The sequence below is a fragment of the Octopus bimaculoides genome, chromosome 19 (genome assembly GCF_046866305.1).
Source record: "Octopus bimaculoides isolate indiv1 chromosome 19, ASM4686630v1, whole genome shotgun sequence".
Taxonomy (NCBI): domain Eukaryota; kingdom Metazoa; phylum Mollusca; class Cephalopoda; order Octopoda; family Octopodidae; genus Octopus; species Octopus bimaculoides.
The window spans coordinates 42,064,613-42,091,615 of record NC_142946.1 but is presented as its reverse complement, the minus strand read 5'-3'; the positions used below and the strand labels follow the sequence as shown (position 1 = coordinate 42,091,615).

The 27,003-nt window shown below is 36.5% G+C and overlaps 2 protein-coding genes across 5 annotated transcripts in view; one reads left to right on the top strand and one right to left on the bottom strand.

Annotated features, from left to right (window-relative positions):
* LOC106873570 (propionyl-CoA carboxylase beta chain, mitochondrial) overlaps positions 1–8,416 on the bottom strand; it is a 55,145-nt gene extending 46,729 nt beyond the window's left edge. The window contains exons 1-5 of the mRNA XM_014920999.3: positions 8,167–8,416; positions 5,897–6,010; positions 4,728–4,796; positions 3,928–3,984; positions 3,356–3,469 (exon numbers count right to left, since the gene is read on the bottom strand). Of these exons, the coding sequence (XP_014776485.1) occupies positions 3,356–3,469; positions 3,928–3,984; positions 4,728–4,796; positions 5,897–6,010; positions 8,167–8,406 (594 nt within the window). The 5' untranslated portion in view covers positions 8,407–8,416. The remainder of the gene's footprint in view (positions 1–3,355; positions 3,470–3,927; positions 3,985–4,727; positions 4,797–5,896; positions 6,011–8,166) is intronic.
* Positions 884–25,894, top strand: LOC106873572 (alpha-1,2-mannosyltransferase ALG9-like). Of its 4 annotated transcripts, none has more exons than XR_016237409.1 (18): positions 8,826–8,981; positions 11,397–11,544; positions 12,572–12,703; positions 13,584–13,654; positions 14,148–14,310; positions 15,033–15,094; positions 15,764–15,848; positions 16,551–16,656; positions 17,276–17,364; positions 18,094–18,133; positions 20,511–20,581; positions 20,906–20,977; positions 21,319–21,445; positions 22,523–22,673; positions 23,546–23,675; positions 24,574–24,704; positions 24,935–25,293; positions 25,571–25,894. XR_016237409.1 is itself a non-coding variant. In XM_089337525.1 (17 exons), the coding sequence occupies exons 2-17, from the start codon at positions 11,470–11,472 to the stop codon at positions 25,059–25,061; spliced, it is 1,632 nt and encodes a 543-aa protein (XP_089193651.1). In that variant the 5' UTR covers positions 884–2,267; positions 11,397–11,469; the 3' UTR covers positions 25,062–25,894. The 4 variants fall into 4 exon arrangements, 2 of the variants coding, with proteins under 2 accessions (XP_089193651.1, XP_089193650.1); XR_016237408.1 differs by having other exon boundaries at positions 24,935–25,320; positions 25,540–25,894; XM_089337525.1 differs by lacking the exon at positions 8,826–8,981 and adding an exon at positions 884–2,267 and having other exon boundaries at positions 24,935–25,894.
* Positions 25,895–27,003: the final 1,109 nt, after the last annotated feature.

Sequence of the window (27,003 nt, the reverse complement as noted above, 5' to 3'; positions counted from 1 at the left end):
TTTAATCCTGAATTAATCTGTGCTGATGAGGCTTAATAAAGCTGAAATAGGACTATATATGGTTATTCTGATAATAATAAAGGATCTTATGATAAATTATTATGTTCTCTTTCCTCTCGTTTCTTTCCACCGAGACAGAGAACAAAAAAAAAAGAAAACAAAGAAACTTGCCAACTTAAAAACTAGTAAAAAAAGATAAAAGCAAGCAACAATCACATAGATTATAACATGGATAATAAACTTTAATCTTTTGAGATATGAAGAAGTCATGCAATATCTTAAGAATGGGACCCACTGTACCTTGTTATAAAATATGGATATATTCTAGCTGGCCTCATGCCATCAAAAATGACAGCTAATCGTTATATATACGAAATATAAAACAGAGATGTGTGTGTAATCGCTTATCACGTGAAAACGGCTTCACTATTTACTTCCATACTTGGGATCTTTTTTAAAACGGGGGCCACATTTTTCATTAACGAAACACTTTGAAACTTGGAACACTGGTAGAATGTGTCATATAAAACATCTTTTTCTCTTAGTCTTCTTAAAAAAAAAAAGAAATCCATAAATTATTCCATGTTAAAGTTGTCGTATTTCTGTAATTTCAACCAATCACTGACGTCCATTCAGCCGATATACATTAAGCGCCGACTACATAAACAAACGATTCTGAAACAATTAACCCTAACCCTAACCCTATGGTTAGGGTTAAAGCAAATAAAACGAAGGTATGGAGATTAAATACGCTTTACATCGCTTAATGAGCCAAAGGAGTAAATGTAAACTGAATACTTGTCAGTGAATGGTTGAAATTATCGAAATTAGACAATTTTTTACATGAAATAAATTCGAATACAAAAGTATTTTTCTGTTCTATAACAAAATAGATAAGTATACGAAGTTTGAAAGTCTTTCAGTACCAAAAACACTACGTAAAACATTAATGAAAAATGTGGCCCCCCGTTTTAAAAAAGATCCCATACTTGTGATGCAGGAATAATTTGACCTCGGATAAATCTTAGGCTCTTCATTTGATTTTTTTTTTTATTAAGATAAATAATATTGCTTTATATTTAAGATTTACTTCTTTAAAAATGTTCCTCAATGTCAACTTCCGGTAGCCATAGTTTTTTTCTTCACTTTAAATTCAATCGTTACTGTTCGCACTAAAAGTTTACTCACATTTACTGATGTAAGTAATTTCATCATTTACTAACAGAAGTACGGTTTTGTGTTGCTGTTTCGTTCACTGAGTGACAAATTTCGATTCAACACCACTTTAACTTCAATCGTTATTGTTCTCAATAAAAGTTTACATTTTCAATCGCTAACAAGTTCACATTTACTGATGTCAGTAACTTCATTTACTAACAGAAGTACGGATTTGTGTTTTCCTGTTGCTGAGATTTTCTTTTTTTCTGGTACCTTCGATACTGGCTGTTTGGTTCACTGAGTGACAAATTTCACTTCAACCTCACTTTAACTTCAAACGTTACTGTTCTCACTAGCAGTTTACGTTTTCAATCGCTAACAAGTTCACATTTACTGATGTAAGTAATTTCATAATTTACTAACCAGGGTTAGGGTTAGTCACAAGTGGCTATGTGAAGGAACAATTCTGACACCAAGGAATGATTCTGTAGACAAGCTGAATTTAAATTTGTTAACTCAGCCTCCAGGACCTGAATGTTCATACAGATCAATTAACTCTGTCCATGATCAAGAACAGGCAACGCATTACCCAGTGGAGTTCCTCAATTCACTTCAGCCACCAGGATTTCCACCACACATTCTGATCGTGAAAATAGGTGCTCCCATAATGCTATTAAGAAACCTTGATGCACCCAGACTCTGCAATAGAACAAGGTTGGTTGTTAAAACAGCCATGCCCCATGTGTTGGAAGCAACAATAATTACAGGCAGCATGATGAGTGAGAACGTCTTCATTCCAAGGATACCTCTCATTTCAAATGATCTCCCCTTTCAGTTCAAGAGACTGCAGTTTCCGGTCAAACTTACCTTTGCAATGTCTATCAACAAAGCACAAGGTCAATCTCTAAAGGTGGTGGGACTTAACCTCCTTCAACCTTGCTTCTCACATGGTCAGCTGTATGTTGGATGTTCTAGAGTTGGAGATGAAAATAACCTCTACATTCTCAGTGATAAGCATGGCAAGACAGAAAACATAGGATATGAAGAAGCACTTACATGAATAGTATGTACATGTCATATACAAAAGTGTAAAACCATTGAGTGTTAAAGTAAGTATTACTATTACACTTTCACTTTTCGACTGACATGCGTCAATGTATATCTGTGTATATAACGGTGAAACAATAACGTGGTATATTCGCTGTGTGAATTTTTTTCATTTAAGCCCCATTTTAATTATCGTAAAAGTTTCCAAGTATAGGCGCAGGAGTGGCTGTGTGGAAAGTAGCTTGCTTACCAACCACATGTCTTCTACTGTAGCCTCGGGCCGACCAAAGCCTTGTGAGTGGATTTGGTAGGCGGAAATTGAAAGAAGCCCGTCGTATATATGTATATATATGTGTTTGTGTGTCTGTGTTTGTCCCCCCAACATCGCTTGACAACCGATGCTGGTGTGTTTACGTCCCCGTAACTTAGCGGTTCGGCAAAAGAGTTCGATAGAATAAGTACTAGGCTTCCAAAGAATTTGTCCTGGGGTTGATTTGCTCGACTAAAGGCGGTGCTCCAGCATGGCCGCAGTCAAATGACTGAAACAAGTAAAAGAGTAAATACCAATAAGCAACAATTTCATTCCCGGGCAACGCCGGGTGGCTCTGCTAGTTTTATATATAAATAAGGACAAAAGATAGAATACGGATGGTAAATCAAATTCATACACTTGTCAATGTTATCTAGGGATTGTCTTTTGAGATGTGACATCAATCATCATTTGTTACTTTAAGAACGCTGGTTCACATACTTCCCTTGTACACGCACACACATACACTCACAGAGTTGAAACGCTGTTTGATTTTCTTTTTCAGCATTCAATGTTCACCATCCACTTCCACTGTACACACACACACAATCATTCACATAATACCTCCCTTTTACATACATGCACATATACTCAAGAGTTGAAACGCTGTTCTGATTTGATTTGATTTTTTTTCCACCGTAGAATTTCCATCGTCCCACTACCATGTTTGCCATCACCCCTTCCTTCCATATTCATCTACCAGCTCTTCCTTTCTCATTCATATGTTATGACAGAAAAACACAAGAGTATTATTACGGTAGATGAAGCAGTTAAAGAGAAACAGAGAGGGAAGAAGAAAGGAGGAACTAGAAATTAATTTTTCAAAAACGCAAAAAATACCTGAAAAATATCAGCATAACCAGCAAGGGACTCAACTCCCTCCTGAATTCTAGCTCCACCGGAATCATTAAGACCAATTACTGGAGCGCCAACTAACATAGCTTGGTCCATTATCTGTAAAATAAAAATGTACAAATGCAGATATGAATAAATAAAATGGTACCCAATTATAATCACAGTCTATTTACTAAAACCAGTAAAAGAATACATCTAATTAGAACAATCAATAATACGCATTTTGTTTATATGTATGTGTGTCTGTGTATGTTAACTCCATTATCACCAGCTGGCTGGCCGAGAGCTCCCACTGCATCTGGTAATGACCAACCAGCCTCAATCTGCTGACTGCTTGTTGTGTTTGAGGTCAAGCATTGCATGAGGTATTTTGGTGTAATACCATTCCTAAAACTTCTGCAATACAGGCTTTAGAGTTCAGGATTCACAGCCACAAAGAAGAGCAGATTCTACAGTTACATAAAAGAAGCCGACCTCAGCCAATATTCCTGGAAGTCTAGAGAAAAACCATAAAATACTAAAAAAAATATTTCTAACAATTAATTATCATTACTTACCTTACAAACCTTTTTGGCATGAGCCCCAGATAAGCTGCCTCCAAATACTGTAAAGTCCTGAAAGTATAAATGTTTTACAGACACTGTGAGCAACATAGAGAAAATAGTCTGCTTCTAGTTAGATTTATATGATGGGGCTTCAGTCCCAAAACAATATCAGTTCAATTCGCCTTTACATATATTGTTAATGTTCTTGATTTTATTCCCTTGCTCTACATAAGAACTTAATATTTTACCACTGTTGATAAAATATATCCCACCGTCAGCTGTAATACTCGGTAAATTTTCAGATTAACACCCGCACGATTTTCACAAGGGTGTTAGGGTTAGGGTTTTAAGGTCAGGGTTAGTTTTTGGGTTAGGGTTACGGATGGAATTCCCTAACCCTAAAAACCTAACCCTGACCCTAAAACCCTAAAACCTTAGTGAAAATTGTACGGGTGTTAATCTGAAAATTTACCTAATAATCTTAAGTATTCATTTCTTAACTTCAGATTTAGTAATATTAAGCAAATGAGGGATAATCTCCCCTTGGCTATCTAACACAGACTACATTTTTTTCCCCTTTTTTATGCCTTAGAAAAGGGAGGACAGTATTCATGACCATTTTGTAAATCCTCCAAGAACGGTAAAAAAAAAAACAGTTACTCTAACTGAAGATCTAGACCAACTGCTAGCAACAGGATTAAATCTACCTTTCAATTAGAAATCCATTTCTTAAAATGGCAATCAGTGTATGGAGACTTAAATGTTTAGATTACTGACGTATATATTTGTTAATGCAAATACAAGCTACTCACCTGGCTAAATATAAATACTTGTTGACCAAATATTTTCCCTCTACCTGTAATAACACTGTCACCAGGATACTGGAAAATAAAACAAACAGTTTTGTTATACACCAAAATATACTGTAATAAAGAAAACTGCTTAATAATTAATTTGGAGTATGTAAATTTTACTAAAAGAAAGCAATTATTAAAGTCTACACTCTCTGGAAAATTCTTATAAATTCCTATTAAACAATTTTTTGTTTTTAATCAAAATGTGGGTTTTGAAGTTTTTGTTATTGAAGATTACAACAACATGATCCAATCACAAAACTAATTTTTAGTCATTGCAACATAGCTTACAGTGAAAGAGCATTTTTTAATGTCTCTGTTTATACTTCTGCAAACATAAAGGTTGGCTACTCTCTACAGACGTATCAGTAAAACCATTTCTCTAAATTATAAGTTTAATCCAGTATCAGCCAAATTATGTTGAATTCCAGAGTCCTTTCATACTTGCTGGGTGACGTTGATGAAATAGAAAGCTGAATAAGTGATTGTCAATTGTACCTAATATAAACTTGTGCCATTTTCTGTCCAGTAAAGTATTTGATTCATCATCATTTAAATGTCCATTGTCCCAAACTGGCATGCTGTGCCAGGATCCAGTCTGATTTGCATGGTTTTCCATGGTTGGATGCCCTTCTTAACGTCAACCACTCCAAGAGTGTAATGGGTGCTTTCACGTGCCACCGGCAAGGGTGCCATTTGCATGACACTAGTATCTGCCATGACTGTTATTTTGCTCAGCTTGATGGGTCTTTTTCTCAAGCATGACATAATGCCAAAGATCTTGGTCATTGCCTCTGTGAGGCCCAACACTCAAAAGAAACTCAGCCACCTTGCCTCCGTGAGGCCTGCTTGAAAGGAACTTAGCCACCTCATCTCCGTGAGGCCCAACACTGGAAAGGAACTTGGCCACTTTGCCTCTGTGAGGCCCAAAAGAATAACCATTATTATTGGAGATAAATTCTTAGTGTCTTTGGATGCTTGATATTCTAAATCTTTTTACTAAGCGAATGAATACTATTAAACGAATAAAGAACACAAAAGGAAATCAAAGATAACATCAAAAAAGTTGGGAATTAGCTATAAAGCATCCATTCATTTCTTTGATGTCTATTTTTCTGTATTATTACCTTTTCCTTCTCCATTCCAAAGTCGATACAGCTATGCTCCAAAAACTGATCATATTCCACAAAAGAACCAGGATCAAGTAAGACGTGGATTCTTTGACGAGCTGTTAATTTACCCTGCACAGAAAAACAAAATACAGAAAATATATTTAAGCTGAAATGAATTTATAAATAGAAATATAAATATTTCTAAATCTCTCAAAGAGAGATATTCAGTAACATTTGCCACCAAGTGGCTGTCCTGTCAGGGGTGACTGCTACTGTTGTTTAGCCCCAATATTTACTGGATGGGAGTGCTGAACTCCCTGTTCGAAAATATAAGGACACAGATATTGTGTCGTATAGCTAGCTGGAAATGATGTTTCCTGGGGCTAAGCAACAGTAGCAGTCGTCCCTTCCAGGAGAGCCACATTATGTTGGCAAAATTATTGTTATAACCACATTGACTCCTGTTCCTCACACCCAACACTATACAGGCACTTTCCATTAGACTCATACCCTGCATTCCATTATCCATCTTCCATTGCAAAACACGTTTGGGGCAATTCCTGAACAAGTTATCTCCCCTGTACTTACCATTTCTCCAACTCAATACCAGAGCATTTTCAAGACACAAATATCCAGAGGAATATGAATACAAACAATGAAATCTATTCTTGTATATAACAGATAGAGAGCCCTTTATGTGGTTGCTCGGCCTACTGGAAAGAGCAGCAACCTTTCCTGAAATTATGTCATATCAATATAGAAAAAGACATTATTTACGTCTTATGCCTTAAGATGAGATAATGACAGCTTGGGCACTTTTGATCACAGGTAAGCTTGTTTAAGGCTGACTTAAGACTGAACAACAGGTAATTATTATTGAGTCCCTCAGCCAAAATGCTAAATTCAATCCCAGCTCAGCACAGGTATTAAAAAGCGTTTAATTCAAGATGCTACCATTTTTGCTTCTTAACTGTCTCAAACCATCTTGAATAAATGAAGACTTTAAATAATGTAATACTAGATATGTTATTTGATAAGAGATGGGACAGTTTACAGCTGGAAAAGTGGGGGGGGGGGGTTGGCTCACACACAAATGCAGACACACATCACATATTCCTACGAAATGAAACTTGGAATTTCGAAAAATATTGTGATGTGTGTCACAAAAAAAAAAAATTGTGAATCGTAAAGTATGTGTATGTGCCCAACAATTTTATTTCTCACATTAGGTCCGATACAATCGTAATGTGCATTATCCAAATAGTATCTATAGAAAATTTCATTAAAATTTCCGATTTTGTTTTTTAAGTTATGAGGAACAGAAACTGATTTGTGTGAATTTTCCGAAACTCCTCTCCCCACCCTCGGGAGGAAAAAAAACAACTTTTTACAACAAATTCCGATACAATCGGAATCTGCACCATCAAAAGCGAATTTGTAGAAGATTTCATGAAAAAATATCAATTTTTCTGGAAGTTATGAGGAAACAAAATCGATGAGGTTACACCTGTTGTAGGTATGCCGCTGAATTGGGACATTCGATGCAATGTCACATATTTAAAGGTGAAGGAAACATTTAAATTGAATTTCGCAACATGTACGCTTTTCTCCAAGGAAATGACGAGGGTTAATATAGCAATGTATATATGTAGTAAATATATTAAGTATATCGACTTACACACTTGCCTCTGACGTGTATCCATAACTGTACCAAGCAACAACAACAGACATTCTTGACAACTTTGCTGCTACTAACGAAAGAATGTGCAACAATAATTGTTTCTACCTTAAGCACAGGGCCTGAAACTTACGGGAAAGGGGCCGGTCGATTATATTGACCCTAGTATTCAATTGGTACTTATTTAACCGACTCCGAGAGGATGAAAGGCAAAGTTGACCTCAGCGGAATTTCAACGCAGAACGTGAAAACGAAAAAAATACCGTTTAGCATTTTTTTTGTCCGGTGTGCGAACGGTTCGGCCAGCTTTAAATAATAATAACAATAATAATAAAGGTGAACGTAGTAATTGTTCTTCGTTCTCTGACGAAGGACACAGCACTAAATGTTAGTTTAATTATGTAGCTCGGCTTCGGTGATAAGAAACTACTTATAAAAGTACAGAAGACAGGGAACAATCAGCTAAGAATGAGAAAAGCACCCAAGTCACTTGAAGCATTTAAATGTTAACTTTTTAAAATATGTCATAAATCAGCAAAGAAATAAGTTTCAAAAAAAAAACCCCTTTAGTCTAATTTAATAATGAGAAAAAGTTAAAATCACAAACCTTTTTATGTTGATTATCGATCCGTCGTTTGCCTCCTCCTTCCAAAGCTTTCGCCCGGGTGTTTTCAATTCTTTTCTTCACGTTAATAGTTTGCATGGCCGTTGCAGAAGCATCTGCATAATTTCTACTGGGTATTCTCAGTAAATTAGAAGTTACACCTATATATTTACTAACAGCCCGTGTCCTTGACCACATGGCTGTCAGATCCAGATCTCTCAACACTAACTTTGCAATGGACATCTTCCACAATAACGAGCACCGTGTTGTGCTTTTATAGTCATTCAGAGCTTAGGATTATATAAAAAAAATTAAAAAAAGTGTTAGCATTTCTAAAACATAAGAATAATCGCTATAATATATTCAAAAATTATTTTTTGATATTTTAAAAATATTTTCTAAAAACATATCTCTTATTTTTTATTCATTTCATAAATATATGATGATTGTTTTCGTATAAATTAATTACATTGACCGGCAACATTCATTGCGAGCCACTGGTTATATATTCGTTTATATATAAGCACACATACATATAAGATTTCTAAAACGTAATAAACAATCGTTATAACATAATCAAAAATTATTTTTCCATATTTCAAAATTATTTCTTGCTTTATTATTTTTTTTTATATCTATATATAAATATCATAAGTTAATTACATTGAAATGTACTATTCAGTGCGGACCAGTGATTCAGCTGGGTTAGGTTGTTTGTTCACAAAAAGCTTTATGGGGGCCTCAAGTAAACGAAGAGGCGGCGATCAAAGGAAACGTGTTGTCGAAGCTACCTCTAATGTACGACAAAATAACATCAAGTAAGGATAAAATGCATTATCGATCTTTGCATATATATATATACCATTATTATATTATCGAGCACCGTCCAAAAAGAAAGGACATTTCTCTTGCTAGAACAACAATTAGATAATCATAATTTATTTCTGTTGATCGTCTGCTACATATATACATGTTGCAATTATACACACATCATGCTTATATATATATATATATATATATATATATATATATATATATACATATATACATACATATATACAAAATGCTGTCTTAAGGTATGAGCATACTTGGCAGTTAACGCGAGGGCCTCACGGGTCTAGGGACCTAATTATGATCCACGTATATAAATAAAAACTATAGGGTCCACAGCATTGATTTGCCCGGGGGTAAATGTTGCTAAAACAGCCCGAAATGTACGTGTGTGTGTGTTTTACTTGTTTCTTGCGGCTATGCAGTCTAATGAGAGTTTTAGTCGGGCTAATCGACTTCAATACTTATTCTGTCCGCCCCTTTTGCCGAATCGCTAAGTTGCGGGAACGTAAACAAGCCAACACCGGTTGTGAAGTGGTGGTGGTGGGTGGGGGGTTAAACACGAAGACACGTACGCGCGCGTGCATATACATGATGGGCTTCTTTCAGTTCCCGTCTAACAAATCCACTCACAAGGCTTTGGTCGGCCCGGGGCTATAGTAGAAGACACATGCCCAAGGATCACATGGATAGGGAGCAAGCTCCTTATTATACAGCCACATCTACGCCTTGTCTTCTCGTCCACCTGATGTTACGCGCCTTACGGTTATTTCAAATGTGTTCCTCGTATGCATTTAACAATAAATTTACCAATAGATCGATAATTAACTGATGTCAAGAACAAAAGTTCATGTGACTAACATTATTATATGATTATATGCTGTCACCAATTTACGATCACCCTTCTGAAAGCGAATTCAAAACTCGTCATAAGCTAACAGTAAGGGAATGTGTACGAAGTCGCTAACTTCGGCCTACTGGAAATACCAGTCTAATCATACCCTAAATTCCTTAAAAGAAGGACATTTTGAATAACGTAATTCGAGATCTGCTATGTCTGAAAAGAAAAAAAATCAGATCAAAGTGAAACATCTTTGACCCTCGGTGTCCTAGATCGAGATTTACCTGGATCACAACCTGTTGTGCTCGACGTTGCTTTTTATTCATCATAAAGCGACGTCCTTGAATAAGTACCAGTAATATACTGTGCCGTTTATACTCATTTCCTGAAAAATGTAACAAACATTAGAGATACCCGCCAGTGGGCGAAAGGCTTGTTTACGTTGAGCGTAAGAAAGTAATGAGGACTCATTAGACATAAGTAAAGTTATATATATATATAAAAAAAAGTGGGATCCTTGTTAAGACAGAATTTTTTTCTTCTGGCAACACCGCATCTGTCCAATGTAATGGACGTCTAAATAGATTCAGTAAAATAGATTCAATAAGCCTTTTGAACTCAAAGAACCTATGATATCCTTTCTTTCAAATCAAAGGGGTAACGTCGGCGTAAATAAGTATATTTTGAGGTAATTGGTTAAAAAGCTCCCCGGCCCCTGATTTAGACGGGTTTCACCCTGCTTCCTTCAGTTGTATAGGTTTTGTAACAAATTCTTAAGGTATTCATTAAGTCACGTTCTGTTTTGTTTTTTGTGTACTGAATATTGAAGCAATACAATATCGATTAAACACCAGATTGTTGTGAAACGAGTACAATCACTCATGTTGTTGTTCCAGTATTTAACTGGTACTTTATTTTATCAAACCCGGAAGGATACAGTCATGGTCCCCCGCCCGCTGTCATGCAGGATTTAAACTCAAATGATAAGGTCCATAACTAAATACCACAAGTCATTTTGTTCAGTGCTCTGTCTCTCACCGCTCTCTCTTTGTCGATGCGATATTAAGCAGACGAATGAACACGTGTATAAAACAAATAGATATAAATCTGCTCATTAAGACAGTCAAGATCGAATGGTTATCTGCCCCTGGTTTTTAAATAACTCATTTCGGTTTTTATATTCCAAATGCTTTAATTTTTTTTAAAACAGTAATTGGTTGTGTGGTTAAAATTTCGTTTCCCAAACATACGGTTTCGGGTTCAATCCCACTGCCAGACGCCTTAGGCAAGTGTTTTCTACCACAACTCCGAGCTGGCCAAAGTGTTGTTAGTGAATTTGGTAGATAGAAACTGAAAGAAGCCCGTCGTGTATGTGTGGGTGTGTGTTTGTCCCACTCTACCGTTTGACAACCGATTTTGGTTTGTTTACGTCCCTATATCTTAGCGTTTCGGTATTAGAGCCGATAGCTGTGACCCCTTAATACGAAGAAAGAGTGGCTTGACCTGAGGAAACTTCTTGATCTCCGAACTAAAATGAAATAATTTCTCAATTCTTTTTCAGAAATAATGATGTGGTCAGTATTCCACAAGATGAACCCTGGACTCCAGGAAGCCATGCTGCTTTCAAAATACTGATGTCTGCACGCTTATGTGCTGCCCTCTGGACCGGAATTTCTGATTGTGATGAGACATACAATTACTGGGAACCTGTAAGGATGAATTATCTTTTCCTAACTGTTTTCTTAGCAAGGATACTTGCTAATACTTTATCTCCACCTTCCTTTCTCCATTTTCTGCTCGGGTAGTCATGTATCTCCTCTACAGCAAGACCCCTTTTCAATACTGTACCCCACTCTGTTGAGGGAGTTCTTGTCTTGCAAGTTATTTAGCAACTTCACTAGGGTCAGCGCCATGCAAAAATGTACTCAATATGCTTTCTGAAGTGGCTGGCATTAGGAATATCTCACCATAAAAACCATGCCAAAGCAGACGTTGTAACTCAACACAGTTCTCTTCCTCACTGGATTCTGTCAAACCCTCTAACTCATGCCAGCATGGAATACAGGCAGTAATTCTTTAGCATTACTCTGTCAAATGTAATGCTTATTTTCCTCTTATCTTAAACCAATAACAGAAAAAAAAGGTTCCATAGCCTTCTCCAGTTCTGTTGAAGACTGTTATAAGCTAATGGAAAATATTAACTATACAAAGCTTCAAAGATGGTGGATTGGCAGAATCAGAATTGTCAACAGATAAAGTGCCTTATAGTATTTATATCCTTTGATGTTCTGAGTTCGAATCTTGGTGGGTTCTAATTTGCTTTACCCTCTTACAGGATCAATAAAAGTAAAGCATTAGTCAAGTATTAGGTTAATGTATTAGGTTTTATACGTATATTAGAAATGTATTATACAATGCTTATGTACCTTAGGGTACTGAACAGCTAACTAAGGGGTGAGTAGTCCATATCCTGACTCTAAAAAGAAAGCACCCACTGTAAAGTGGTTGGCATTAAGAAGGGCATCCAGCCATAGAAACCATGCAAATGCTGACATTGAGGTCTGATGCAGCTCTCTGGCTTTCTCAAACCCTCTCAATGTGTCCAATGCATGCCAGTATGGAAAACAGACATTGAATGATGGTGATGGTGGTGGTGGTGGTACCACCACTGCCATTCAGATCTACCATTCTTCAGTTTATCTCTTTTATTTGCTTTTCATTTTCCTTTCTTTTCAGACGCACTACTTATTGTTTAACAAAGGTTTCCAAACATGGGAATATTCTCCATCTTACGCTATCCGTTCCTATGCCTATTTGACTCTACATGCTTTTCCAATGAAAATCTATGCTTTTATCAATGTAAATAAGGTAAGGAATTCAAATAATTGTGCTCTCTCTCATATAGAATTAACGACTCTTGAAATCTAACCAAGTATTAAAGTAAGATGGCCATGAACCAAATGGAATAGCTATGAGTTCAAATCTACCTCAAATTATTTTGTCATTTTCTGCGAAAAACACTTGTCAAGGGTAGCTAAACTTGTTAGTTTTAACTACCCTGGAACGTTAAAAACTGCCCTGGTACTAAAGCCATACTCCATGCAGACTTTTAAGCTAGCTCCTGGATAGGGTTAATTGGACCTGCACAGCCCAAAACTAAAAAGAGCTAAATAGCATGACTATATAATACATCTATAATGACTATATACCCTGGTGGTGTTTGATCAAAGGTTAAGGATGGATGAGAATTAATTCTGTAATGCAATCATTCTATTGTTCCAGTCCCTAGTTGAATTCCAGCTGTTGGCCAATTTGTTTCAAAGTCCTTAGCTCAACATAAAATTAACAAAGCAAATATCATTTATCTTCCCCCTTGATCTCTGACGTCATCTGACAAATGCCAAGCTTTATCTGCTAGAAATAGCAGCCCAAATGCTTTTATATCATATCCCAATGTTGTCTGTTCTGGAACCAAATGAAGGGCAGATTTTGAATCCTAGGATCATCCTGATTCCAAAAAGGTATGATATGTCTGTGTAGAGCAAATGTAGACTGAGATACAAGGGTCCTGGATAGACAGACAGAATTTCACTTTAATTATTATACCTGAGTCGAACTCCTGAACTATTGAAAGCAAAAAGTTAATGCTATAAAAATTGATATAATCTAACAATTACTGGTCATGTGCCTAAATTTGAAGCTATTATTAACAACTTATATATTTTCTTTTTTTTTTGTTTTTTTCCAGATCTTTTTATTTTATTTCCTGAGATGTATCCTTGCTATTGCATGCTCTGTGACAGAGTTATATTTTTATAAGTAAGTTTCTTTTCAATGCCTATGTCTTGCTACCATACAACATTCCACTTTATCAAGTGTGAACTAAATGACTTAAAACACACACACACACACTCTCTCTCTCTCTCTCTCTCTCTCTCTCTCTAACACATGATATGTCAAATGAAACCCCTGTCATCCAACCGATGCCTATCTGAAGATCCAGAGTTGCAACTAAGTTAAAGGCACCACCCAGCCACCCACTACCACGCCCTAGACAGTTTGCCAGTCTGAGGTTAGCCTCAAGTACTCGTTTTCACCTGAGTGGAGCATCATAAAATGAAATGCCCTGCTCAAGAACACAATGGGCAACCTGTGTTTCAGGAATCATAACACAGGCCTTCATAATCATGAACCCAGCACCTTAACAATTAGGACACAGCACTATATCACGTGTTGAACATACACACACATACATACACGCACACATACACACACACATATTAATATGTCTGTTTCTTCTCTCTTTTTTCAGTGGAGTGTGTAAGCTGTTTGGTGCCAAAGTGGGACGTTTGATGCTATGGTTTATGTTGTTTAGCACAGGGATGTTCATATCCTGTTCATCTTATCTTCCCAGCAGTTTCTCTATGTATCTTATTATGGTTGCTATGGGAGCCTGGTATCAGAAGTCTTACCATGTAAGTATATAAAGAACAGTCCCAATTTCAATAAGTGTTGCCCATCAAATTTCTCCGGAAGCAAAATATATTTCAGCATCTGAAACACCAGACTGCCAACCTAAAAGTTTTAAGTTCAAATCCTTTGCAAGTATTTTATAGTGTGTGGCACAATTCCCTCATGTCTCAGTTCAGCTTGATACAATAGATGCTAGATTATGTTTCTAATGTTTCCATAGTTGCATTTGTTTTTCATAGGAGATTGAAAATGATACTAAATTGTAAGAAAACGAATCTAGTCTTATAAATATCACATGATGTCAAAATAATGAGACACAACTATGCACATACACGTGCACACACACATATACAGGCATGGCTGTATGGTTAAGAAGTTGTGGTATGCAACTGGTACTTAATTTATCGACCCCAAAAGGATGAAAGGCAATCAACCTCAGTAGAATTTGAACTCAGAACATAGAGACATACGAAATACCACTAAGCATTTCACCCAGCTTGCTAACGTTTCTACCAGCTCACCCACTTAACAAGGGTGATGTTCTGTCATAGAATGCCTGCCTCAACAAATTTTGTCTGATCCATACAAGTATGGAGAAGTGAATGTTGAAACAAAAATGATAGAACTTAGACCTTTACATGTTTTCTTTGTTAATATAATTTGTTAAAATCATTTATATTAATTCATGTTATTTATATAATTGTTTCTACTTTATTCACCACAGTTTGCTATTTTGTCTGTTGCTGCTAGTGCCTTTATTGGCTGGCCCTTTTCAGCAGTCCTTGGGTAAGATTTTTTTTTTTTTTTTTGTAATTTATTAAAAACAGACATAAAAATGAATGAATGTTTGTTATTTTAGAATATTTGCCAACATATAAGACACACCCCTGTTTTACAAGTATGTTTTGCGGAAAAACCAAATTCAATGTTTTTTTATCATACATTCATTGAAAGTTGTTTTAAAGTGGTTTTGTGACAGAAAATATAAGATCTTGTGCTTGTAAAGACATGCTGTGACAGTATATTTGAAAAATATTGGGTCAGTGCATAATTATTGCAGCTTTTCTTCAACAAATTTTATTCAACAAAAACAATAACAATATTTAACAAAAACATCTTTAAATGATGGTCTAATCGTCTGCCAAGCAAATGAGAAGCAGTAATTGAAGTAGATGGTGAATATGCTCCAGAATAACCATTTAAAGATGTTTTTGTTACATATTGTTATCGTGTTTGTTGAATAAAATCTGTTGAAAAAATGCCGTAATAATTATGCACCAACCCAATACTATGGAAGCATAAATCTGTCCTATATAAACTACATTGTGCAAGTCCCAAATTTCAGTTTCATCCTCCTTTCAGGTCAACTGTATAAATTTTGGTCAAATAATTTCTTTTCTCATTTTCTTCACTTCTTTCCTTTTTCAAGACAGGTTTTACTCTTTGTTTTTACAGGATACCCATTGCTTGTGATGTTCTCATGAAAAAGAAAATAAGTTACTTCATCTACTGGTGTTTTGTTGCACTGCTTCTGTTTTTGGTAAATATTTTTCAATCTGTTTCTCTTTTTTTATTTCCCCATTGAATTTTTGTTGTTTATTTAAAAAAAAAAGGGAAATTGTTTTTCCTGTATTCTTTCTCTCTTACCACATTATAAATTAAATATGTCAGACACAGGTATGGCTACCTGGTTGAGAAGTTCCTTTCCCAACCATGTCATTTGGGTTGAATCCCACTGCATGGCACCTTCAGCAACCAAAGCCTGTGAGTGGATTTGGTAGATGGAATCAAAAAGAAAAGGTCAATATATGTGTGTGTGTGTTTGTTTGCATCCACTATTTGCTTATGCAAAAGTCCCAACATTGAAGCAGTATTGTTGTTAACACCTCTGTTGTTACTAAGTCGGCTGGGGCTCTAGTAGAAGACACTTGCCTCATACATGCAATTATTGGCAGTAACTACATGTACAAGTATCAACTACATGTGATTATTATTAATTAAGTACGCCAGCACCTCTGGCTCCTGTGCCAGTGGCATGTAAAAAGCGCCCACTACACTCTCGGAGTGGTTGGCATTAGAAAGGGCATCCAGCTGTAGAAACCCTGCCAGATCAGATAGGGGCCTGGTGCAGCCTCCTGGCTTCCCAGACCCCAGTCGAACCGTCCAACTCATGCCAGCATGGAAAACAGACGGTGGCTTATTATTATTATTATCATTATTATTGGTTATTTCTTTATTTCAGCTCCCTGTGGTTGTTATTGACAGTTATTATTATGACAAATTGGTTATTGCTCCTTTGAATATCATCCTTTATAATATTTTCACTGAACACGGACCCGATATTTACGGTAAGTTGTAACCTTCCTTCTTACATCTACTTCGATATGCCAATTTATATATCCTCATCATCAAGCATCTTACATCTGTTTTTCCTTGTTGGCATGGGTTGGGTGAGTTTCACAGCTTCTCAGTTCTGAATGTAGTCCTCCATCATTTAACATACACAATAACAGAGAAAAACCTGCCAACTCTGTTGTTGTGTATATCATGTTGTTTTTTGGTATTTTGGGTTTTTCTTTGGGTGGGGGGGGTTCTGTGTTTTTTGTGGTTGGATGTTCTTCCTATCACCAATCATTTTTACAATGGCAACATTTTGGGTGCATTTTGTCACCAACACAAGAGAAAGGATAAAAATGGTTGGCATTAGGAAGGGCATCTGGTTATAGAGACCATGCCGAAGCAGACACTGGACCACAATGCAGTTCTTGGGCTCTTCAGATTCTTTCAAACCATCCAATCCACTACACCAGCATGGAACACAGATGTTAAATAATAATGATAATGATAATGATAATGATAATGATAATGATGAGAATGATGATTGATGTTGATATGAAATTTCAACCAGAAATTATATTAAAAACCATTTTTTATTTTTGTTATTATCTAATATATTTTATTTTACAGGAACAGAACCATTTTCTTTCTATTTTCTCAATGGCTTCCTAAACTTTAATATTGCATTTTTGTTGGCCCTCATATGTCTTCCAATAGCAGTGAGTATTTGCTTTTAGTTTTTGTTAATAACACTTCTTATAGATTCATTCTGCGTTTACTTATTTATGCAAGTTAAAAACGAAAATCCTACTTCAAAGCTCAGTTTGAAACCACGTGGTTCTAGTTTCAGTTCTAGTGCGTGGCACCTTGGCTCATTAGTGTCTTGTGTGTGAATTTGGTAGGAGGAAGCTGTGGAAACCTGTCGTATAAGGATCTGCTATAATAATGCTCTTGTGTTTTTCTCTGTCACAACATATGAATGAGAAAGGAAGGGGTGATAGATGAATAAGGAAGGAAGGAGTGATGGCAAACTTGGTCTTGGGATGATGGAAATTCTACGGTGAAAAACGAAATCAAACAGCATTTCAATTCTGTGTGAGTATATGTGTGTGTATGTAAAAGGGAGTCATGTGAATGTTTGTGTCTGTGTGTGTGTGTGTGCAATGGAAGTGGAATGGTGAACATTCAATGCTGAAAAGAAAAATCAAACAGCGTTTCAACTCTGTTTCTCGGGACCGTCATCGCCATTTGATGTTTAAAAAATTCCATTATATTTTTATAAATAAACATGATTATGAATTGTTCAAAATATTTTGTATATTGTAGAAGAGTAACCAATTTATTGCACATTTAATAGAAAAATCTTTTATGGATCCCACCAAGGGTCATATGAGAACTACTGATATACCAAATATTGATTAGAATTTCATTTTCTCATTTTCTTTCAGGTTGTGGCAAAATTTATATGCAAACAGTCAAAGAATTCAGGTATTTTGAATATTATAATAATAATAATAATAATAATAATAATAATAATAATAACAATAATGGTTTCAAATTTTTCCACAAGGGCAGCAATTTTGGGGGAGGGAATGAGTCAGTTGCATTGACCCCAGTGTTTAACTGGTAATTTATTTATAAGTAGGAAGGTAGATAAAACACAAACCCCTTCAGGTAGATGGCCCTGCTCAGTATGTAGAAAAGGAGTAGGTAGTAACTCTATAAGATGTACCCGGTGCAAGCTATGGACACATAAGAGGTGCAGCAACATCAAAGGCAGGTTAACTAGCAAGTTAGTTTTTGTTTGTGGCAGATGTTCAGGCGCAATAAAGACTGCAAACAAACAGGAAACAACTTCTATCTCATTCCAGGGTGAAAAACTAGAGGTAGTCGATAGCTTCCGCTATCTGGGCGACCAAGTTAGTAGTGGGGGTGGGTGCGCTGAAAGTGTAGCTGCTAGAATAAGAATAGCCTCGGCAAAGTTTAGAGAGCTCTTACCCCTGCTGGCGACAAAGGGACTCTCACTCAGAGTAAAAGGCAGACTGTATGACGCATGCGTACGAACAGCCATGCTACATGGCAGTGAAACATGGGCTGTAACTGCTGAGGACATACGTAAGCTCGCAAGGAATGAAGCCAGTATGCTCCGTTGGATGTGTAATGTCAATGTGAATACCCGTCAGAGTGTAAGTATCTTGAGAGAAAAGCTGAACATTAGAAGCATCAGTTGTGGCGTGCAAGAGAGACGATTGCGCTGGTATGGACATGTGGTGAGAATGGAGGAGGATAGCTGCGTGAAAAAGTGCCACACCCTAACAGTTGAGGGAACCCGTGGAAGAGGTAGGCCCAGGAAGACCTGGGCTGAGGTGGTGAGGCAAGACTTTCGTACATTGGGCCTCACCGAGGCGATGACTACTGACCGAGACCTTTGGAAATGTGCTGTGCGTGAGAAGACCCGGCAAGCCAAGTAAGATCGTTGCCAGTGCCCCTGGACTGGTTCTTGTGTGGGTGGCACATGAGATGCACCATTTTGAGCGTGGCCGTTGCCAGTACCGCCTGACTGGCTCCCGTAGGATTTTCGAGCGAGATCGTTGCCAGTGCCCCTGGACTGGCTTGTGCTGGTGGCACATAAAAGACACCATTTCGAGCGTGGCCGTTTTCGTGCGGGTGACACGTAAAAGCACCCACTACACTCTCTGAGTGGTTGGCGTTAGGAAGGGCATCCAGCTGTAGAAACTCTGCCAAATTAGACTGGAGCCTGGTGTTGCCATCCGGTTTCACCAGTCCTCCCATGCTAGCATGGAAAGCGGACGTTAAACGACGATGATGATGACACCGAAAGGATGAAATGTAAATGAGACCTCGGCAGAATTTGAACTCAGAACATACCAACGGGCAAAATACTGCTAAGCATTTCGTCCAGTGCGGTAACAATTCTGCCAGCTCACTGCCTTTAATAATAATAATAATAGTAATAATAATAATAATAATAATAATAATAATGAACTTATTGTATACAAATGCTGCTCAGGTGCACTGAACTCATCAGAAAAATTAGCCAAAAGTGCATGAAAAGTACACAGAATGTACTTTGTGAGTGGATTTGGTAGATAGAAACTGAAAGAAGCCTATTGTGTGTATGCGTGTGTGTGTGTGTGTATATTCATATATCATCATCATCATTTAGCATCCATGTTCCATGCTAGCATGGGTTAGATGGCATGATAATATTCGATGGATTCAAAGACTGCATCATGCTCTGGTGTCAGCTCTGGCATGGTTTCTCCAGCAAGATGCTCTTCTTTCTGCCACCAAACCTGGCTCAATGATAACAATAACAATAATGGTGGGAGTAACTAATTATTAATATTGTTCTTGTTGTTATTACTGTGAGGTAGCTATGACATTTTAACTTGTTAATGTATTTTGATAATGACCTGTCTGATACTATTTCTAATTCTAAGATATAAAGACTCTTGTTTTAAAATATTCATACAGAATTTTTAAAACCTTCCATAATCACTTCATGTTAAAACATTTTGTATAACATATCTTCCAGTCCCCAGTTTAATGATTTAAACATTATTTACTTTATTAAATCCCTCCAAATATTTGACTGCTTTTAAAATGGAACGAAATGTGTAAGCAGTTTATTTCATTAGATATGGAATTGCAAAAGGGTGACATTGTATAGTATCATATAGCAATAAAAATAAAATTTGTAATTGCTTTAATTTTTCATAGATTTTTATTGCCAATGAAACCTAATTCAATGAAAATTGCATTTCCATCACTTCTATGTTTTACATATTTATATATATATATATATATATATATATATATATATATATATATTGTTTTTCAGACATTCCTTTGTGGCTGTCAATGGGTCCCATGTTTATTTGGATCATCATATTCTTTACAAGACCTCATAAGGTTAGTAATATCAACTATATACTTCCATTTCAATATGTGTGTGTGTGTGTGTGTGTGTGTGTGTGCATGCGTGCACACAGAGAGAGAGAGAGAGAGAAGCACATGCCTGCCCACACTTGCAATAGGTTATTGTCGTTTGCATTTATTGAATTCCATTCATTAGAAACTGGTCATCCCAAGGCTATTGTCACAGACACTTACACAATGTTCCAAATGGTTTCCAAATGTACTTCCTAACCACACACATACACCTACACAAAAAAAACAAAAACATACACCCATTATCTACAGAAACTTCACGCATCTTTTAAAATTTTTTTTCAGGAAGAACGTTTTCTTTATCCAATCTATCCATTTTTTGCCCTTGGTGCTGCTATTTCAATCACCTATATGGAGGTAAGATATCTTCTTCCTCGTTTCTCCTTCATATTACTTTCATTCATACCATCATTTAATTTACATTAAGACATCAAAGTCTCTCTGTAGTAATACATGATCACTAAATTAATGTTCACTATAAAATGTATGATAAACAATTGTTTACTATGTATACGATAACTGTTTACTGTAATATATGAACAATAATTTACTGTTTATATGAAAAACAACTGTTTACTGTTTATGTGATAAACAAATGTTTACTGAAATATATAATAAACATGATTACGTAATATATGATGAACAACAACTGTTTACTGTTTATGTGCTGAACAACTGTTTGCTTTTGATCTTTGCAGGACGTATTGTCTTCATTGTTCTCGTCCAAGAAGTCTTCATCCTCTGACAGTTACCATTTTCTCTCAGTAATTTGTGCTGCAATTTTCACTGTTCTTTCTGTTTCCAGAACTCTTCAGCTTTATCAAGGTAAACACACATCTCACATAGACACACACACACATCACACATGCATGCATGCTTTTCTTTTTTCAAGAATTTTCATTAAGGTTTAGTCAAAATGAAACCAGCATAGGTGTGACTGATAAGCATAGATATGAGAGAGAGCAAGAGAGTGTGAGTATGTTTGTGTCTCTTTGTTTTGACATCATGTGCTAGATGTAAATGAGTGTCCCCGTCGTACAAGCAGTGTCATTCATTTCCAATAGTCTACAAAATCATGTTTGGCCATGGAGAAATATTACCTAACTTGGAAACAGATAAGTGTTGGTAACAGGAAGAGCATCAAGTTGTAGAAAATCTGCTTCAGTAAACTCTGTCTGACCCATGCAAGCATGGAAAAGGGGACATTCAAATGATGATGACAAATTCTTATATAAGAGACAATTTCTGGAGATTTTTTACAGACTCCTTATTCTTTGGCTATTTGAGAAGTAAGTGTTTTAACCATGAACATTGTACAGTTCCAGTGGCGGAATACAAACCATTGATCTTTCAGTTGGCAGTTTACCACCCCTGCCATCTCCTAGCTTCCCCACAATTAAGAGGTGACTCTATATTATAATATGATTATATTAGTTATACTTGGAAGCACTAGTGGTGGGGGGAAGTAGGGGCGGTCCAACCCAGGCAGCACTTTTGGGTATGTTGTAGGCAATATGTTTTTTTTTTTTGTGGGGTCTGGGGTGAGATGGAGGGGCACATACTCTAGCTACATTAGTGCTTGGAAGAGCATCCAGACTTAGAAACCACATCAATGCTGGCATTTGGGCCTGATGCTCATGAGAGCCTGATGCTCATGAGAGCCTGACAAACCATCCAAGCCATGCCACCATGGAAAACGGACATCAAACGATGATGTTGGCGGCAGTGGTGAGGAGGAGGAGGAGGAGGTATAACTGAAATTTGTTTATTCTTTGTTGCTGAATACTTTTAATTAGCCACTAACTAAATTATGAGGTACGATTAAATATTTTCATTAAACAACTGAGTTTTTTTGTATTTAAAAGAAAATGAGTGATTATCTTCATAATTTTCACTTTGAAGGTTATCATGGCCCAATGGATGTATATCTGGAGCTGAATCAGATTGCCAGTAAACCAGAAATCCATACTATGTCCACAGATAAACAAGTCAATGTGTGTATGGGTAAAGAATGGTATCGTTTCCCAAGCAGTTTTTTTCTTCCCCACGACAAGTAAGTAAAACTGGGTGAAATTTTTTCTAACCCTTTTATTACCATATTTCTGTTGAAATACTCTGCCTCTTAGAAAATTTCTATTACTAAATCTCACAACGAGAAATGTTAGCACACCAGGCGAAATGATTAGCGGTATTTTGTCTGTCTTTACCTTCTGAGTTCAAAATCCGCCGAGATCAACCTTGCCTTTCATCCTTTCGAGGTTGATAAATTAACTACCAGTTGTGTACTGGAGTCGATCTTATCGACTGGCCCCCCCAACCTCCCCAAAAATTTCGGGCCTTGTGCCTAGAGTAGAAAAGATTATTATTATTATTATTATTATTATTATTATTATTATTGTTGTTGTTGTTATCATAAAAAGTTGATAAAATGAATCAGTTGAGTCATTCATAAGTGCAAAATACATCTATGATTGATTATTGAATCCTTGAAATTATTGATTACAACATCTTGTTTCCTTAACACTTCCTTAGTCCTGGATTGTTTGATCCGCTTGGAACTCTTGTAGACTTCTACATTGACTCAATAAAGGATTAACTATGGAGCAAATCTTTAGAGATAATATTCTTATCATTTTAAGGCAGAATTATTGGCAAACCAAGCAAAATGATTAGCTGCATTCCTTCTGGCTTTACAATCTGAGTTTTAATTCAGCCAAGGTTAACAATACCTTTCATCGTTTGTGGGGTCAGTAAAATAATACCAGTTGAGCACCGGTATTTACGTATTTAACTAACTACTTTTCCAAAAATTTCAGCCCTTGTATGGTAGAAAATAATAATTTTTTTTTTTTTTTTTTTTACTTGAGATATTACCATAATTTATTTAATTTTATTTTTTTTTTTTCCCCCTTCCATATTCACCAGTTGGCATTTACGCTTCATAAAGTCAGAGTTCAAAGGTCAGTTACCCAAACCCTATTATCAAGGACCCGATTCAACTTCGACAATCCCTTCACACATGAATGACATGAACATGGAAGAACCAAGCCGCTACGTAAGTAAAATCAGTCCTTTTTTGTTACTCCTTCATCAATCCATCTCTTCTGAGACAACTGATTCAGGTATTTGATCCATCCATGATCAGCGGTAACCATCTACAGGTGATCAGCTCCTGTTGACTTTTAGATGAAACTTGTGGGTGACCCTCCAGGCTATTCTTCTGGCCACACTCAGAAGGTATTTCAAACTCATCTCTACAAAATAATGAACCACTTGGGAATTTTGGTGGCTGTGGTGGTGAAGAATTTAAATAAAGAGAGAAATTTCTAAACACTTTTCAGCAGAGATATTCTCATTTACTTGAGGGCAGTTAAGGAACCAGGGATAAGTAGAATCATCATCATCTTCTTCTAATGTCCATCTTCCATACTGGCATATGTTGAGCAGTTTAGCATTATCTGATGGGTGAGAGGACTGTGCCAAGACCTACTGTCTACTTTGGCATGGTTTCTACTGCTGGATGCTTTCTTCATGGCACCAGCACTGGTGAGGTCACCATGTAGCTTGCAAGAATAAAATCCTCTCAACTGATTGGACTTACAGGAGAGAGAGAGAGAGATTAATAGATAGACAGACAGACAGGCAGGCAGGCAGAGAGGTGGGTTTATGGTGAGAGATGAAAGGTTAGCGTATGAAGACAGGGGCTGGAACAGATTTCTTGCAATAGAAGAGACACACAGCTCCAAGAGTGATTGGGGCTAATAGGAATGGAACTGTGACAAGATGTCAAGGTAGGCTTTGGGGACTGAAGAACAAGGAGGCTATGTGGATAGAGACTGCAAGTATGTTTGTGAATAATAGAGGATGGTCAGAGATGGGGGTACAGATAAATACTCTTGTTGTAGTTTATCATTGCTTCTGTTTGAGTTGTTTCATTTCTTGTGTTCTTTCAGATTAACATAAGTAAGTGCCATTATTTGATAGACCTGGATGTGCCTACAGAAACCAAACTGGAACCAAGATATTCCAAAAAAACTCAGGAGTGGAAAATTTTAGTGTCATCAAAATTTCTATATCCACAACTGTAAGTGATTTTTCTCTCTCTCTCTCTCTCTCGTACTCTTTCACTTTTTCTGTTAATCTCACTCTATCACTCTTTCGATTTCTATCACTCTTTCTCTTCCTATCACTCTCTTTGCCCCTTTGTCTCCCTCACTCTCTCTATCTTATATGCCATCAAACATAGTATCTTTTTTTTATTTTTTAAAATCTTTTTGGTAATATTAACCATTTTGTTTTCTTTCTAATTTCTAGATCCCACCGAATATTCCGAGCATTCTACATTCCGTTTATTTCCAGTGATTACTGTACATATCTCAACTATAACTTGCTGAAAGCCATACGTCCAACACGACCCAGTAGCAATCGAGAACATTTATAGTTGGCCTCTTCAGATGGTCTGCTCCCTCTCTCTCTTATTCTCTCTCTTCACTAATGCCCCTTTCTAGCCAGAGAACCATTGATTTTTCCAAACAATCGTTAGTAAATTACAAACCAAACTCTACATCATGTCTTACAGTAATTAATCTCTGTTCAATATTTAAGAGATGAGAAATTATGTAAATTTGACGGATATTTCTCTTCTTCTTGTTTGTTCTTAACACAACGTTTTGGCTGATATACCCTCCAGCCTTCATCAGGTGACTTGGGGAAATTTCGAACCTGGGTTCTCATTCCTAACGTATTTTTCCGATGTTATTTTTATTATTATTCAGATCACTGCCTGGTATCAAACTCAGGCATATTGCGTAGTGGTTAAGAGCGTGGGCTACTAACCCCAAGATTCCGAGTTCGATTCCAGGCAGTGACCTGATTAATAAATAATGACATCAGAAAATACCTTAGGAATGAGAACCCAGGTTCGAAATTTCCCCAAGACACCTGATGAAGGCTGGAGGGTATATCAGCCGAAACGTTGTGTTAACAACAAACAAGATGAGGACAAATATCCATCAAATTTAAAGAATGTAACTTTCTCTGGTTCCTCTGTACTCTTTTCTTCTTTTTCTCCCTCCATCTTATTTATATTCTTCTATTTTCAGATTTCCTTTTTCTCTTCCTGTTGTTCCCTTTTCTTTCTATTGTCTTGTCTTTCTTCTTTCTCTTCTTTTCTCTATTTTTCTTTGTTTTATTTCATTTTTGTATTTGGTTTGCAAGATTTTATTGCCAATATGACTCTCTTTGAAATACAACCTTTGGGCATTTTTTAGGGTTTTTTTTTTTGTTGTTGTTAATCTTCTTCCTCTTCTGCTTCTTTTTTTCAATTTATTTTTTTTTGTTCTTTTTTCTTTTTCCGTTTTCTTTATTCCATTCTCTAAGGCGGTTTACTGGCAGAATCTCGCTACCATGTTGGAAAAAAAAAAGTGCCCAGTGCCATTTCTTCCAGTTGAAATTCTCCGAGTTGAAATTCCACAAAGGTCAACTGTGCCTTTTATCCTTTCAGGGCCAACAATTAAAGTACCAATCAAGTACTGGGGGTCAATGCAAATGACTACCCTTCGCCCCCTAAAAAATATGCTGGCCTTGTGCTAAAGTTTGAAACCATTATTCCCCTCTCTTTCTCCCCCGCCTTATTCTATTATGTCATCTTCTCATACCTTTTCCTCCTCCTCCTCCCCCTCCTATAAGTGTAACTTAACTCTTCACGGCCACACTTTACTTCATACTTAAACAGCTGCCTGTGCCGATGATAATTTCTCAAGACTGTTTTTTTATCTTTTCTAGTTATCATCATTTTTTTTTTTGTATCTATATTTCCTCCTCCTCCCCCACCCCTCCACACCTTTGTTTTACCTATTTTTGGCATCATTGTATAGTGCCAGCTCTCTTTTTTTTTTTTTTTTTTTTTTTTTTTCTGAAGACTGTTTTTTTTAAACTGATGCAATTGTGGTATTTGATAGTCCCTCTCTAATGAGCTAAATTAGATGTTCCAGAGTCTTTGTTTCTGAATTCAGTTCACTATAGAATTTGATTTAGTATGTGTGTGTGTGTATGTATATATTTATAGATAGATAAATGTATTAGTATATGTGTGTGTGTGTATATATATATATATGAAATTATAAGGAAAATCAGATTGGAGCCTGGTGTAGCCATCTGGTTCGCCAGTCCTCAGTCAAATCGTCCAACCCATGCTAGCATGGAAAGCGGACGTTAAACGATGATGATGATGATGGTGAAGGAGATATATCTGTTTATCTATACATACATAAATATGTACATATTTATACATACATGCATGTATATATATATATATATTTAAAAATTGTTCATGTGCCTAACCAAAAGAAGTCCTTATTTTTGTCTTGTATGAAGAAAACACA

Excerpts from the sequence above, each read along its gene's own strand:
- LOC106873572 (XM_089337524.1), top strand. The coding sequence starts at position 8,833 with ATGTACTATTCAGTGCGGACCAGTGATTCAGCTGGGTTAGGTTGTTTG. Across the intron at positions 20,582-20,905 it reads TCTTTACAAGACCTCATAAG|GAAGAACGTTTTCTTTATCC; the intron begins GTTAGTAATATC and ends ATTTTTTTTCAG. Across the intron at positions 21,446-22,522 it reads AACTCTTCAGCTTTATCAAG|GTTATCATGGCCCAATGGAT; the intron begins GTAAACACACAT and ends TTCACTTTGAAG.